General features: G+C 42.7%; 1 protein-coding gene across 3 annotated transcripts; it reads left to right on the top strand.

The window, feature by feature from the left end:
- The first annotated feature begins 1,894 nt into the window (after positions 1 to 1,894).
- On the top strand, positions 1,895 to 7,530 carry LOC119365999. 3 transcript variants are annotated; one of them, XM_037631662.1, is made up of 7 exons: positions 1,895 to 2,297; positions 4,536 to 4,906; positions 4,994 to 5,107; positions 5,199 to 5,483; positions 5,553 to 5,615; positions 5,694 to 5,762; positions 7,118 to 7,530. In XM_037631662.1, exons 2-7 carry the CDS (start codon positions 4,853 to 4,855, stop codon positions 7,370 to 7,372), a joined length of 840 nt encoding a protein of 279 aa, XP_037487559.1. In that variant the 5' UTR covers positions 1,895 to 2,297; positions 4,536 to 4,852; the 3' UTR covers positions 7,373 to 7,530. The 3 variants fall into 3 exon arrangements, with proteins under 3 accessions (XP_037487559.1, XP_037487561.1, XP_037487560.1); XM_037631664.1 differs by having other exon boundaries at positions 4,536 to 4,697; positions 7,118 to 7,529; XM_037631663.1 differs by lacking the exon at positions 1,895 to 2,297 and adding an exon at positions 2,325 to 2,960.
- Positions 7,531 to 11,306: the final 3,776 nt, after the last annotated feature.

The following is an 11,306-nucleotide window of genomic DNA, read 5'->3' as shown; positions in this document are numbered from 1 at the left end:
AACCTTCGGTAACCACATACTATTTCCCATAACAACTCTAGCGTCACCGAACCTTAAGAGTGTAGACCCTACGGGTTCGGGAACCATGCAGACATGACCGAGACAACTCTCCGTACAATAACCAACAGCGGGATCTGGATACCCATGTTGGCTCCCACATGTTCCACGATGATCTCATCGGATGAACCACGATGTCGAGGATTCAATCAATCCCGTATACAATTCCCTTTGTCTAGCGGTATTGTACTTGCCCGAGATTCGATCGTCGGTATCCGATACCTTGTTCAATCTCGTTACCGGCAAGTCTCTTTACTCGTTCCGTAACACATCATCCCGTGATCAACTCCTTGGTCACATTGTGCACATTATGATGATGTCCTACCGAGTGGACCCAGAGATACCTCTCCGTTACACGGAGAGACAAATCCCAGTCTCGATTCATGCCAACCCAACAGACACTTTCGGAGATACCCGTAGTGTACCTTTATAGCCACCCAGTTACATTGTGATATTTGGTACACCCAAAGCATTCCTACGGTATCCGGGAGTTGCACAACCTCATGGTCTAAGGAAATGATACTTAACATTAGAAAATCTTTAGCATACGAACTACACGATCTTTGTGCTAGGCTTAGGATTGGGTCTTGTCCATCACGTCATTCTCCCAATGATGTGATCCCGTTATCAACGACATCCAATGTCCATGGTCAGGAAATCGTAACCATCTATTGATCAACGAGCTAGTCAACTAGAGGCTTACTAGGGACATGGTGTTGTCTATGTATCCACACATGAGTTTCCTATCAATACAATTCTAGCATGGATAATAAACGATTATCATGAACAAGGAAATATAATAGTAACTAATTTATTATTGCCTCTAGGGCATATTTCCAACGGATCGGCCATATGGTTGGGGATGGTTCTGAAAACTAGCCTGTTTAAGCAAGGATGGTGTGGCGTCGGCATCCTCGTGGTGGACATGTGTCCTCGGGCTCCACCGTTGCGACGGCGTCTACCCAACGTCGGCGCGGAGCCTGGGAGGTAGTTCAGGAGAGGATGCAGATTGTGGTCTGCATCGACGACATCTGGACGACGGAACGTGTGCTGGGTTCGTGGTTGATGGATGGCAAGTGTGGTTTGCCCCTTCGCCGTCTTAGTCGTGGTGGGGTGCTAGATCTTGAGTTTGATGGCGTGTCTGAGGTGTTGCCCTCGATCTAATTCGTTCAACGACAATGACTTCACTTTTGATGAGCCACATTGGAGGTCCGCAAAGCTGCATATCAGCGAGGGAGCCGCGTCGAGCTCGGGTGAGTAGGTGATCCGTCGTTCTTTTCCTCGGTGGATGTTGTGGTCGTGCTGGAGTCAGGTGACGGAGCGTTGGTGTCTAGATGAGAGATGTTCTGCTATTTTTTTTCAGTTTTGTTATGTCGATCCTTACGTGGATTGTACTTTGATCTGTATGATATGAATGAGACACGTATGACCATGCTAAAGAAAAGAGCCGTTAGGCGATGGAACCAAATACAACACACCAAAGAATCATCCAACGTATTATGATCATTTTTTGCAAAAAGAAAAACGTATTATGATCATACTAAGAATCGTATGTGCCATGTCAAGAAAAAAAAGAATCGTGTATGTGCCAAATGAGCTGTGAGAAATCTAAGAATAAAAATAGGTTTAAAAAAAGAAATGGCCCAAAAATAAAGTTAAAAGTATAAAAGTTATTGTACTCCTATTTGATTACATACGTACTAATATTTAATTAATAATTTGTGCGCAAAAAATTAAGTGCACTGCATTGTTCGAACCCAAGAGCAAACAAGCTAGCTGAGCGTGCTATACCAGGGGACATCAGACAAGTTGTGAGCGTACGGCTCCTCAGAAATTATCTATACTAGACCTTCTCAAAGCGCCGTTGACCAGCCCCGCCGCTTACATCCCCTCTATCCTGCCGCTCACATTCACCTCTCTCTCAACGCCGGTCGCCGCCTAGATGTGTCACCTGACTTGCCTCCGTCCTCCTCCACTCTCATCTCAGATTTAACCCCAAAGTCCAGCGGCAGGCAGCAATAGCAGGTTCCCGTGCCGCCATGAGCTGGATGGGGAAGCGGGAGTGGGTGGGGAGAGCCCGCACTGGCGGAGAAGACGGACGAGGACTGGCGGCTCGGCGGCCCCGTAGCTACCTCCACTACCTCGTCGCCGCGTCCAGTCCGACCCTGCCTCCTGCAAGCACGGCGACTTCTTCGACATCGTCTGGGCGGCCCACGACCTAAGCATGCTAATCTCTTCAGGTCAGTACAGTACAGTGGGCAATTTGGGATTTTTTTTTTTTTGAAACTGAAATTGAGGAAATTTTGACACAAATAAATGTGGAGACTGAGTTGTTTGGTCAATTGGTTAATCAGCACGTACAACAGAGACAATTTGTTGCAACATTGACACGAGTGTGTGATGTAGAGATAATGAGATAATGAGATATGCACATGTTCTATTTGCTAAACAACGAACCCTGATATGCACCGTGGTTTGTGTTGGATAATATAATCGAGTTTGTTGTCCACGGCCAAACATTCTCGTGATTCTGTTGAATCCGTTGAGGAGGCCTCGTGGTTATCTATTATTTTTTTCACGTTTCTCGTGTAGTGGGTAGTGCCCACCTCGCAGCCGTGGACTCATGTTACCGAATTATTTGGCGATCTGGCGCTGATTTCTTGGCGCGCTCACCAAAAAATTCTTGCGCGCCTGCGCACCACGCACCAAATCAGGTCTTAAACTAACCGCCATAGTCTCCTGATCCTCGTTGAAAGCAAGCACGTCCTCATTCTCCAAACCAATCTAGCTCGAGGGGTGCCCGGTGTCCCTCTGCTTCCACTCCGACGGGTGGTCAGGAGTTCCTCTGCTTCCTTTGCAATGGCCGATCAATCGGCACACGGCGATCACAGTGGGGCGCCATGGTATCATTCTCTTCTCCCTCCCCATTCCCCTCTCTCATCGTCTCTGTCACACACCCCTTAAGTACTTTTCTTAAATTCTATCTTGCGTGATTGTGCTGATTGTACATTATTTCTACATTGCAATTTCTTTTCTGCACGATCCATCAGTAATGATTTGTTGGCGGTTCATAACTTTAGTTTGGCACGTTTTCTTGTTATACGAGTTGATCTTGTTTTGTTTCTTTCTTTCTAATATATGTTAGTCGTGAACTAATTTTGTAAGAAGCTGAGAGAATATTTGTAGAACCTTAAATCTAGGATTTAGCTGGTATGCTCACATAAAGGTTATGCTTTATGTGTTTACTACAGTAGCAACTTTAAGGTGGTTTCACCCGTTTTTGGTACAACTCGCTTGGTGCTGCAGTAGGTAATTTTTTGTTCAGTTAATTAAACTATGAATCTAGCATATGACTTCACTTTCTTTCTGATTCACATCACAATTATATAGGACGCTACATGAAAAAGTAACTTATCTCCAACTAGTATGTGCTTCTGATGGCCATGAATAACCTGAACAGTTCCCTCAGTTTCTGGTTCAGAAAGTTGAAATAGGTACTAGGGCATGTACATTAGTTTAGACACCTGTAGTCTATAATAATCCTCCATGTCACATATAGATAGCAGTCAAAACATCATCTACATCGGTCTGTCCTTTTGTTATCTGTAGCACGATTGAATCGTGGGCAGGCCGTTGCATGCGAGCCACAGTTCTCGTGCACTTCTTCGCTAGATACTGCATGTCAAATGCACGGCTCAGCGGGGAAACCGCAAGTTAACGACACCCTTGAGCGTACAATGGGAGAAGGCCATCGGTAAGCGGCGATATTTTTGGCATGCAGATGGTCTGTTAAATTGCAGACAACCTTCTTTGAATTTCTATCCTTGTTCTCTTTCCTCCACGTAATAGAAAATCCGAGGTGGAAAGCGTTGCAGACGGCTGAGTAGATGCCGCTGTACATGCCCTTAATAAACTTGCACATTAGTTAGCTTATTTGGATAGAGCTCCTAATGACCATCTTGTTAGTTATGGTCAATGTAGGCCAAATATAGAATTGTTTGATTGATGTTTCTCGCTATTACAATATAATTAATGTATATTACACTTTACATTCATGATTAAATCCAATGCTTATATTATACCTCCTGCTTCCATATATATCGATGTAGATGCCAACCGTAGTTGGATGTACAAAGAGAGACGAGGGAAGTTGATCAGTGAAGCTTGGCAACATGGAGTAGATAATTTTCTAGATCATGTGTTCTCATTGCCTGATGCTGCTGTAGACCGAGAATCCCATTGTCCTTGCAGCAAGTGCTTTTGCTGTTATAAGTGCACAAGGGATGTTATGACCACACACTTGTAGAAGTCTGAAACTGGTGGATGGGTGGTAGTTACAATTGTTTATTTTGGTCACAACCATGACAAATCTACTTGGTTTATCTATGAAGTGTTGAAAGCTCTGATGATTATGCATATGCTCACTTCCACAAATGCACAAGTAACTAACAAAAATATTTTGGGATGGTTTTTGGCAGTGGCGTTTCAAGTGTGACCCATCGGAGCAAGAGAAGGCAGATGGTGTTTTGGAGGAGAACTTAACTAGGAAAGTGAAGTAGATGCTGCATGAGGAAAAGGTGGCAGCCATCAAAAGATTAAAGAAGGGACAATTGCCTACATAACAGAAGTGGATGAGGATGGTAATCGCTGGCCAACTAAGGAAGCTTTAATTTCTGCAAAGAGAGTTGACTTTGCTACCCACGTTGGTTGGTGTCTGCAATGTGAGTAGTGGAGTAGTGCTGAATTTAGTGGGTTATCTTTAACCAACAAGAGGAACAGACTTGCTAATGGGGACATGGTCTTCCATTGCAGTAGTGTGAGAAATGTTGTCACCACATTTCAATTTCCGGTACTATTTTCCTCAAACATCTTTCTGCTTACTGTTGAATAAAATTATCACTTACATTGGATGTTGTGTCACACTCTTGAAATGCAGAAACTCAAAACCGGGAAAGACCCTGGAATTTCCGGTGCTTGGCTTCACATGCACAAATTGCATCGAGGGACTAATGAAGAGCAAACATGCAGTCAAAGAACTGCTGGTCATTGGGTTAGTAAAATATTACGACTTAGTTCATTATAATCATCATGAGAACTATGTGCATAACACTGTAGTTTACAATAATTTTTAATTTGAAAAGGAGGATTTTGATAAGGCAATGACAAATGCCCATGGAGAAAATTGGGAAGAGGAGCACCCAGATTTAGATGGACAAAACATCTACGAAGCAGTAGGTAGAATGCCACATGGCAGGCTGGGAATTGCTAATGAGTTTTTTAGCAAAGCAGAGAAGGCGAAGTTTAAGTCTAAAGGGGTGATGACCTCACAACCGGTGCGGTCTGCTAGGGAGGACCGTCTAGAAAGAGAAAACAAACATTTGCAGTGGGAGATCAAGCGTCTTCGAGGCATTGAGTTTGTTGTTCAGGTAATCTTGTCTTCTCTTATAAATTGGAGTCTGAGTGAATAGGGTTGTGCTGACATGTGATGTTTATAGTCTTTGGCTGAGAAAGGAGGAGTCGACTTTGATGGCATAATGCAATCAACAGCAGATGACTTGGTAAGTTATACCCATCTCAATGGTAGGCTTGCAACAATTGAACCATTAAGTAATGTTTCTTTTGTGTATGATACATAGTCCCCATCATATTCTGAAGGCGGATTTCAAAGGGGACAAGGTGATGTGCCTCAACACCAAACCGAAAAGGTTAGTTCATTGTTGTCGTGCCTGCATATCTGGGGATGGCCTCTCCTTATTCCACCATTTTTGTGTTTCTCTTTGCATATGTATTAGCACATTTAGACCATATATCAAGAAAGAAATTGTGTGTGCAAGTCTGGTGCAATATTTTGGGTCATGGAAAGTAGTAGCAGAGGCAGATCCTTCATATATTTTAATTACAGATTTATGAAAAGAAATGCATGGTTAACTGTATCGGCGCATTTCTCTAAAGGATTATATCACCCAAGAGAAATGATTGCTGCTACATGTAAATACTTGATGGTTGATAGAACAAGTTTATCTGCACTTCTATGAGAAAAAAATTGTAGTGAAGACCACACTTGATAGCCTACAGTTGGCATGATTGTTTCTCTATACATATGCCTTGTTTCTCTGTACATGTCTTGTTTGCTCGCATATCTAAATTTGCTATCATTTCTTATGTGCAAAACTAGATAAACTGAACCATGTTAATTCGAAAATCATCAATAGGCAAACATGTAATAGTATTCAATAGTTTATTTGTACTTCATATATAATTTATTCAGGTCGCAGGGAAAGAATCAGTAGACATTAAAGACTTTAGGCTAACCATCCGGAATATTTTTCTTACGAATACTCTTCCTTTTTAGCTAAGCATTGTTGAACCATGTTCGGTGAAGCCTCTGTACATATGCATTTCAATTATAATACATATACGTGCAAGGATTATTTCACCTTGGGACAAATGCTGCTAGTATACACATCTCTACAAATGTACTTTAGAAAGTTATTACTGGGAGCTAAACTGACGCTTCCTATCTCTTAAAGCTCGGCCATACACACTCATGATCACTCTAAATTGTTAGTTTCAGGATTCCAATTAGCTCAATGCTAGGTATTGTATGTGCAGTGTAATCTAAAATACTGTTGGCGTAAATTGTAAGTGAGCTTTTGCCATTAAAACTATTTGAATGGAAATTTATAGTAACCTATTTTTGTACATGTCATCCTTAATTAGTTTACTATATGCCCAAACTAGCCAATAGTGTTATGTTAGTTTACTTGTTCGGCTGTGTCATGTGACTGCAAATGTAAACACTGCTGATAGTAGGGTTGCAGATAGATATGCACTGTACTTGGACAATGTGTATGTAATATGTGTTCCTGCTGATTCATGTTTCCTTTGAAAATTTCATGTGAAGGATCAAAAGGTGAATAGGCAAGCATATTGTTAGATAGTCATACTGTTAAATAGCAGCTAGCAGCTAAACTGTCAATTAGAAATATTAAGTTTAGTCCCTGTAGGTCACTTAAATTTTAGCTACATTATACTGACAACTAGTCTTGTGATTACATAGGGAATTGGAAGCAGGACTGGAGGCAGTATGAGTCATGGGAATGATGATGAGGATGACTACTACGGCAATGAGGGATATGATAACTATGGCGAGGGTGGTCTGTATGGTGATGAGCAGTATGATAACTACGCGATGCGGAATATAAAGACTATCGAGATGAGGGATATAATGACTATGGCGATGGTGATGATGATTGGCTATAGAAGCCTAACGATCTTCAAGTCATGCCAAAATGAAGTTATGTTAGATATTTGAAACACTTTATCTTATGGACAAATTTGTCTTAGTGGACAATTTATCTTGTGCAAAATGTGACCTATCTCAGTTACTATTTTGTTCTAAATTTGACATTTGATAATTATGGTTAATGCAATGGATGCAACTCAATATTGTGCTTGTGTATGAGATGCATTTGAAATGCCGGTATTCTGAGTTATTGCTATCGTGTGAAACACGCCTTGGTGAAAGAAATATCTGAGGGGTGAGTAATGCCCTATGGCGGAACAAATGTCTCTGTTACACGGAATGCCATTGGGGACTTCAAACTGTTGGTGAATTTATAAATTGATGGTGTTCGCGCGCCCTCGACTAACAAGTTTCCTGAAGGGTTGCATGCACTGTCGACCATCTAATAAGATGAGGGTTTGTTTCTCCTCATGGTTATAACTAGGTCCGACGGGTCAAATGTACCGTCGACTATTCTGAAAACCGACGGGAAGCAATAACCGTCGGAGAGTATATGCCCGACGAAGTACCGTCAGCTATAAATGTCGTCGGGCTAAGAAGAGCCACCAGGTCACAATAACATGCCCGACGGCTCACCGTCGGCTAACTACCGTAGGCGACAATATTACCCGACCGTACCGTTGGCCATTACTGTAATGGCCGACGAAGCAAGGCCGACGGGAGATAGCCGACGGTGTACCGTCGGTTTTAGTAATAGTTGACGGTGATAGAAAATATCCGACGGTGATTGGACCCTCGATTTACATCAGGTCTGGTACACAACATGACATGCATGATAGACCCTATGGCTGAGGCATAGGGGATGACACTCATCTTTTCTCTATCTTCTGCCATGGTCGGACATTGAGTTGATCTCAATTTCACACCTTGCAACACAGGCAAGAACCCCATTTTGGACTGATCCATATTGAACTTCTTCAATATCTTATCAAGGTATGTGCTTTATGAAAGACCTATGAGGCATCTCGATCTATCTCTATAGATTTTGATGCCTAATTTGTAAGCAGCTTCTCCAAGGTCCTTCATTGAAAAACACTTATTCAAATAGGCCTTAATGCTGTCCAAAAGTTCTATATCATTTCCCATCAAAAGTATGTCATCCACATATAATATGAGAAATGCTACAGAGCTCCCACTCACTTTCTTGTAAACGCAGGCTTCTCCATAAGTCTGCATAAACCCAAACGCTTTGATCATTTCATTAAAGCGAATGTTCCAACTCCGTGATGCTTGCACCAGCCCATAGATGGAGCGCTGGAGCTTGCATACTTTGTTAGCACTCTTAGGATCGAAAAAACCTTCCGGCTACATCATATACAATTCTTCCTTAAGAAAGACGTTGAGGAATGCTATTTTGACGTCCATTTGCCATATCTCATAATCATAGTATGCGGCAATTGCTAACATATGATTCGGACGGACTTCAGCTTCGGTACGGGTGAGAAGGTCTCATCGTAGTCAACCCCTTGAACTTGTCGATAACCCTTAGCAACAAGTCGAGCCTTATAGATGGTAACATTACCATCCGCGTCCGTCTTCTTCTTAAAGATCCATTTATTCTCTATCGCTCGCCGATCATCGGGCAAGTCTGTCAAAGTCCATACTTTGTTTTCATACATAGATCCTATCTCGGATTGCATGGCTTCAAGCCATTTGTTGGAATCTGGGCCCGCCATTGCTTCTTCATAGTTCGAAGGTTCACCGTTGTCTAACAACATGATTTTCAGGACAGGGTTGCCGTACCACTCTGGTGCGGACGTGTCCTTGTGGACCTACGAAGTTCAGTAGCGACTTGATCTGAAGTTTCATGACCATCATCATTAACCTCCTCTCTAGTCGGTGGAGGCACCATAGAAACATTTTCTTGAGCTGCGCTACTCTCCGGTTCAAGAGGCAATACTTCATCAAGTTCCACTTTCCTCCCACTTACTTCTTTCGAGAGAAACTCTTTCTCCAGAAAGGACCCGTTCTTGGCAACAAAGATCTTGCCTTCGGATCTGAGGTAGAAGGTATACCCAATGGTTTCCTTAGGGTATCCTATGAAGATGCATTTTTCTGACTTGGGTTCGAGCTTTTCAGGTTGAAGTTTCTTGACATAAGCATCGCATCCCCAAACTTTTAGAAACGACAGCTTAGGTTTCTTCCCAAACCATAATTCATACGGTGTCGTCTCAACGGATTTAGACGGTGCCCTATTTAAAGTGAATGTAGCTGTCTCTAGAGCGTATCCCCATAATGATAGCGGTAAATCAGTGATGACATAATAGATCGCACCATATCCAATAGAGTGCGATTACGACGTTCGGACACACCGTTACGCTGAGGTGTTCCAGGCGGCGTGGGTTGTGAAACGATTCCACATTTCCTTAAGTGCGTACCAAATTCGTGACTTAAATATTCTCCCCCACGATCTGATCGTAAGAATTTTATCTTTCGGTCACGTTGATTCTCTACCTCATTCTGAAATTCCTTGAACTTTTCAAAGGTCTCAGACTTGTGTTTCATCAAATAGACATACCCATATCTACTTAAGTCATCAGTGAGAGTGAGAACATAATGATAGCCACCGCGAGCCTCAACGCTCATTGGACCGCACACATCAGTATGTATAATTTCCAATAAGTTGGTTGCTCGCTCCATTGTTCCGGAGAACGGAGTCTTGGTCATTTTACCCATGAGGCATGGTTCGCACGTGTCAAATGATTAGAAATCAAGAGACTCCAAAAGTCCATTTGTATGGAGCTTCTTCATGCGTTTGACACCTATGTGACCAAGGCGGTAGTGCCACAAGTATGTGGGACTATCATTATCAACCTTACATCTTTTGGTATTCACACTATGAATATGTGTAACATCACGTTTGAGATTCATTAAGAATAAACCATTCACCAGCGGGACATGACCATAAAACATATCTCTCATATAAATAGAACAACCATTAATCTCGGATTTAAATGAGTAGCCATCTCGCATTAAACGAGATCCAGATACAATGTTCATGCTCAAAGCTGGCACTAAATAACAATTATTGAGGTTTAAAACTAATCCCGTAGGTAAATGTAGAGGTAGCATGCCGACGGCGATCACATCAACCTTGGAACCATTCCCGACGCGCATCGTCACCTCGTCCTTCGCCAGTCTTCGTTTATTCCGTAGCTCCTGTTTTGAGTTACAAATATGAGCAACCGCACCGGTATCAAATACCGAGGAGCTACTACGAGTACTGGTAATATACACATCAATTACATGTATATCACATATACCTTTAGTGTTGCCGGCCTTCTTGTCCGCTAAGTATTTGGGGCAGTTCCGCTTCCAGTGTCCCTTTCCCTTGCAATAAAAGCACTCGGTCTCAGGCTTGGGTCCATTCTTTGGCTTCTTCTCGGCAACTGGCTTACCGGGCGCGGCAACTCCCTTGCCGTCCTTCTTCTTACCATTGCCCTTTTTGAACTTAGTGGTTTTATTCACCATCAACAGTTGATGTTCCTTTTTGATCTCCACCTCCGCTGATTTCAGCATTGAATATACCTCAGGGATGGTCTTTTCCATCCCCTGCATATTGAAGTTCATCACAAAGCTCTTGTAGCTCGGTGGGAGCGACTGAAGGATTCTGTCAACGACCGCGTCATCTGGGAGATTAACTCCCAGCTGAGTCAAGCGGTTGTGCAACCCAGACATTTTGAGTATGTGCTCACTGACAGAACTATTTTCCTCCATCTTACAACTGTAGAACTTGTCGGAGACTTCATATCTCTTGACCCGGGCATGAGCTTGGAAAACCATTTTTAGCTCTTCGAACATCTCATATGCTCCGTGTTGCTCAAAACGCTTTTGGAGCCCCGGTTCTAGGCTGTAAAGCATGTCGCACTGAACGAGGGAGTAATCATTAGCACACTGCTGCCAAGCGTTCATAACGTCTTGGTTCTCTGGGATGGGTGCTTCA

Source organism: Triticum dicoccoides, chromosome 2B, assembly GCF_002162155.2.
Source record: "Triticum dicoccoides isolate Atlit2015 ecotype Zavitan chromosome 2B, WEW_v2.0, whole genome shotgun sequence".
NCBI lineage: Eukaryota > Viridiplantae > Streptophyta > Magnoliopsida > Poales > Poaceae > Triticum > Triticum dicoccoides.
Note: the sequence above shows the minus strand (reverse complement) of the source record. Positions and strands in the feature narration are given on the sequence as shown.

What these genes read in the sequence shown, in the direction of transcription:
- LOC119365999 (XM_037631662.1), top strand. Translation starts at nt 4,853, where the DNA reads ATGGTCTTCCATTGCAGTAGTGTGAGAAATGTTGTCACCACATTTCAA. An exon ending in TCACCACATTTCAATTTCCG is followed by an intron (nt 4,907 to 4,993) that starts GTACTATTTTCC and finishes CTTGAAATGCAG; the next exon opens with AAACTCAAAACCGGGAAAGA. An exon ending in AATCAACAGCAGATGACTTG is followed by an intron (nt 5,616 to 5,693) that starts GTAAGTTATACC and finishes TATGATACATAG; the next exon opens with TCCCCATCATATTCTGAAGG.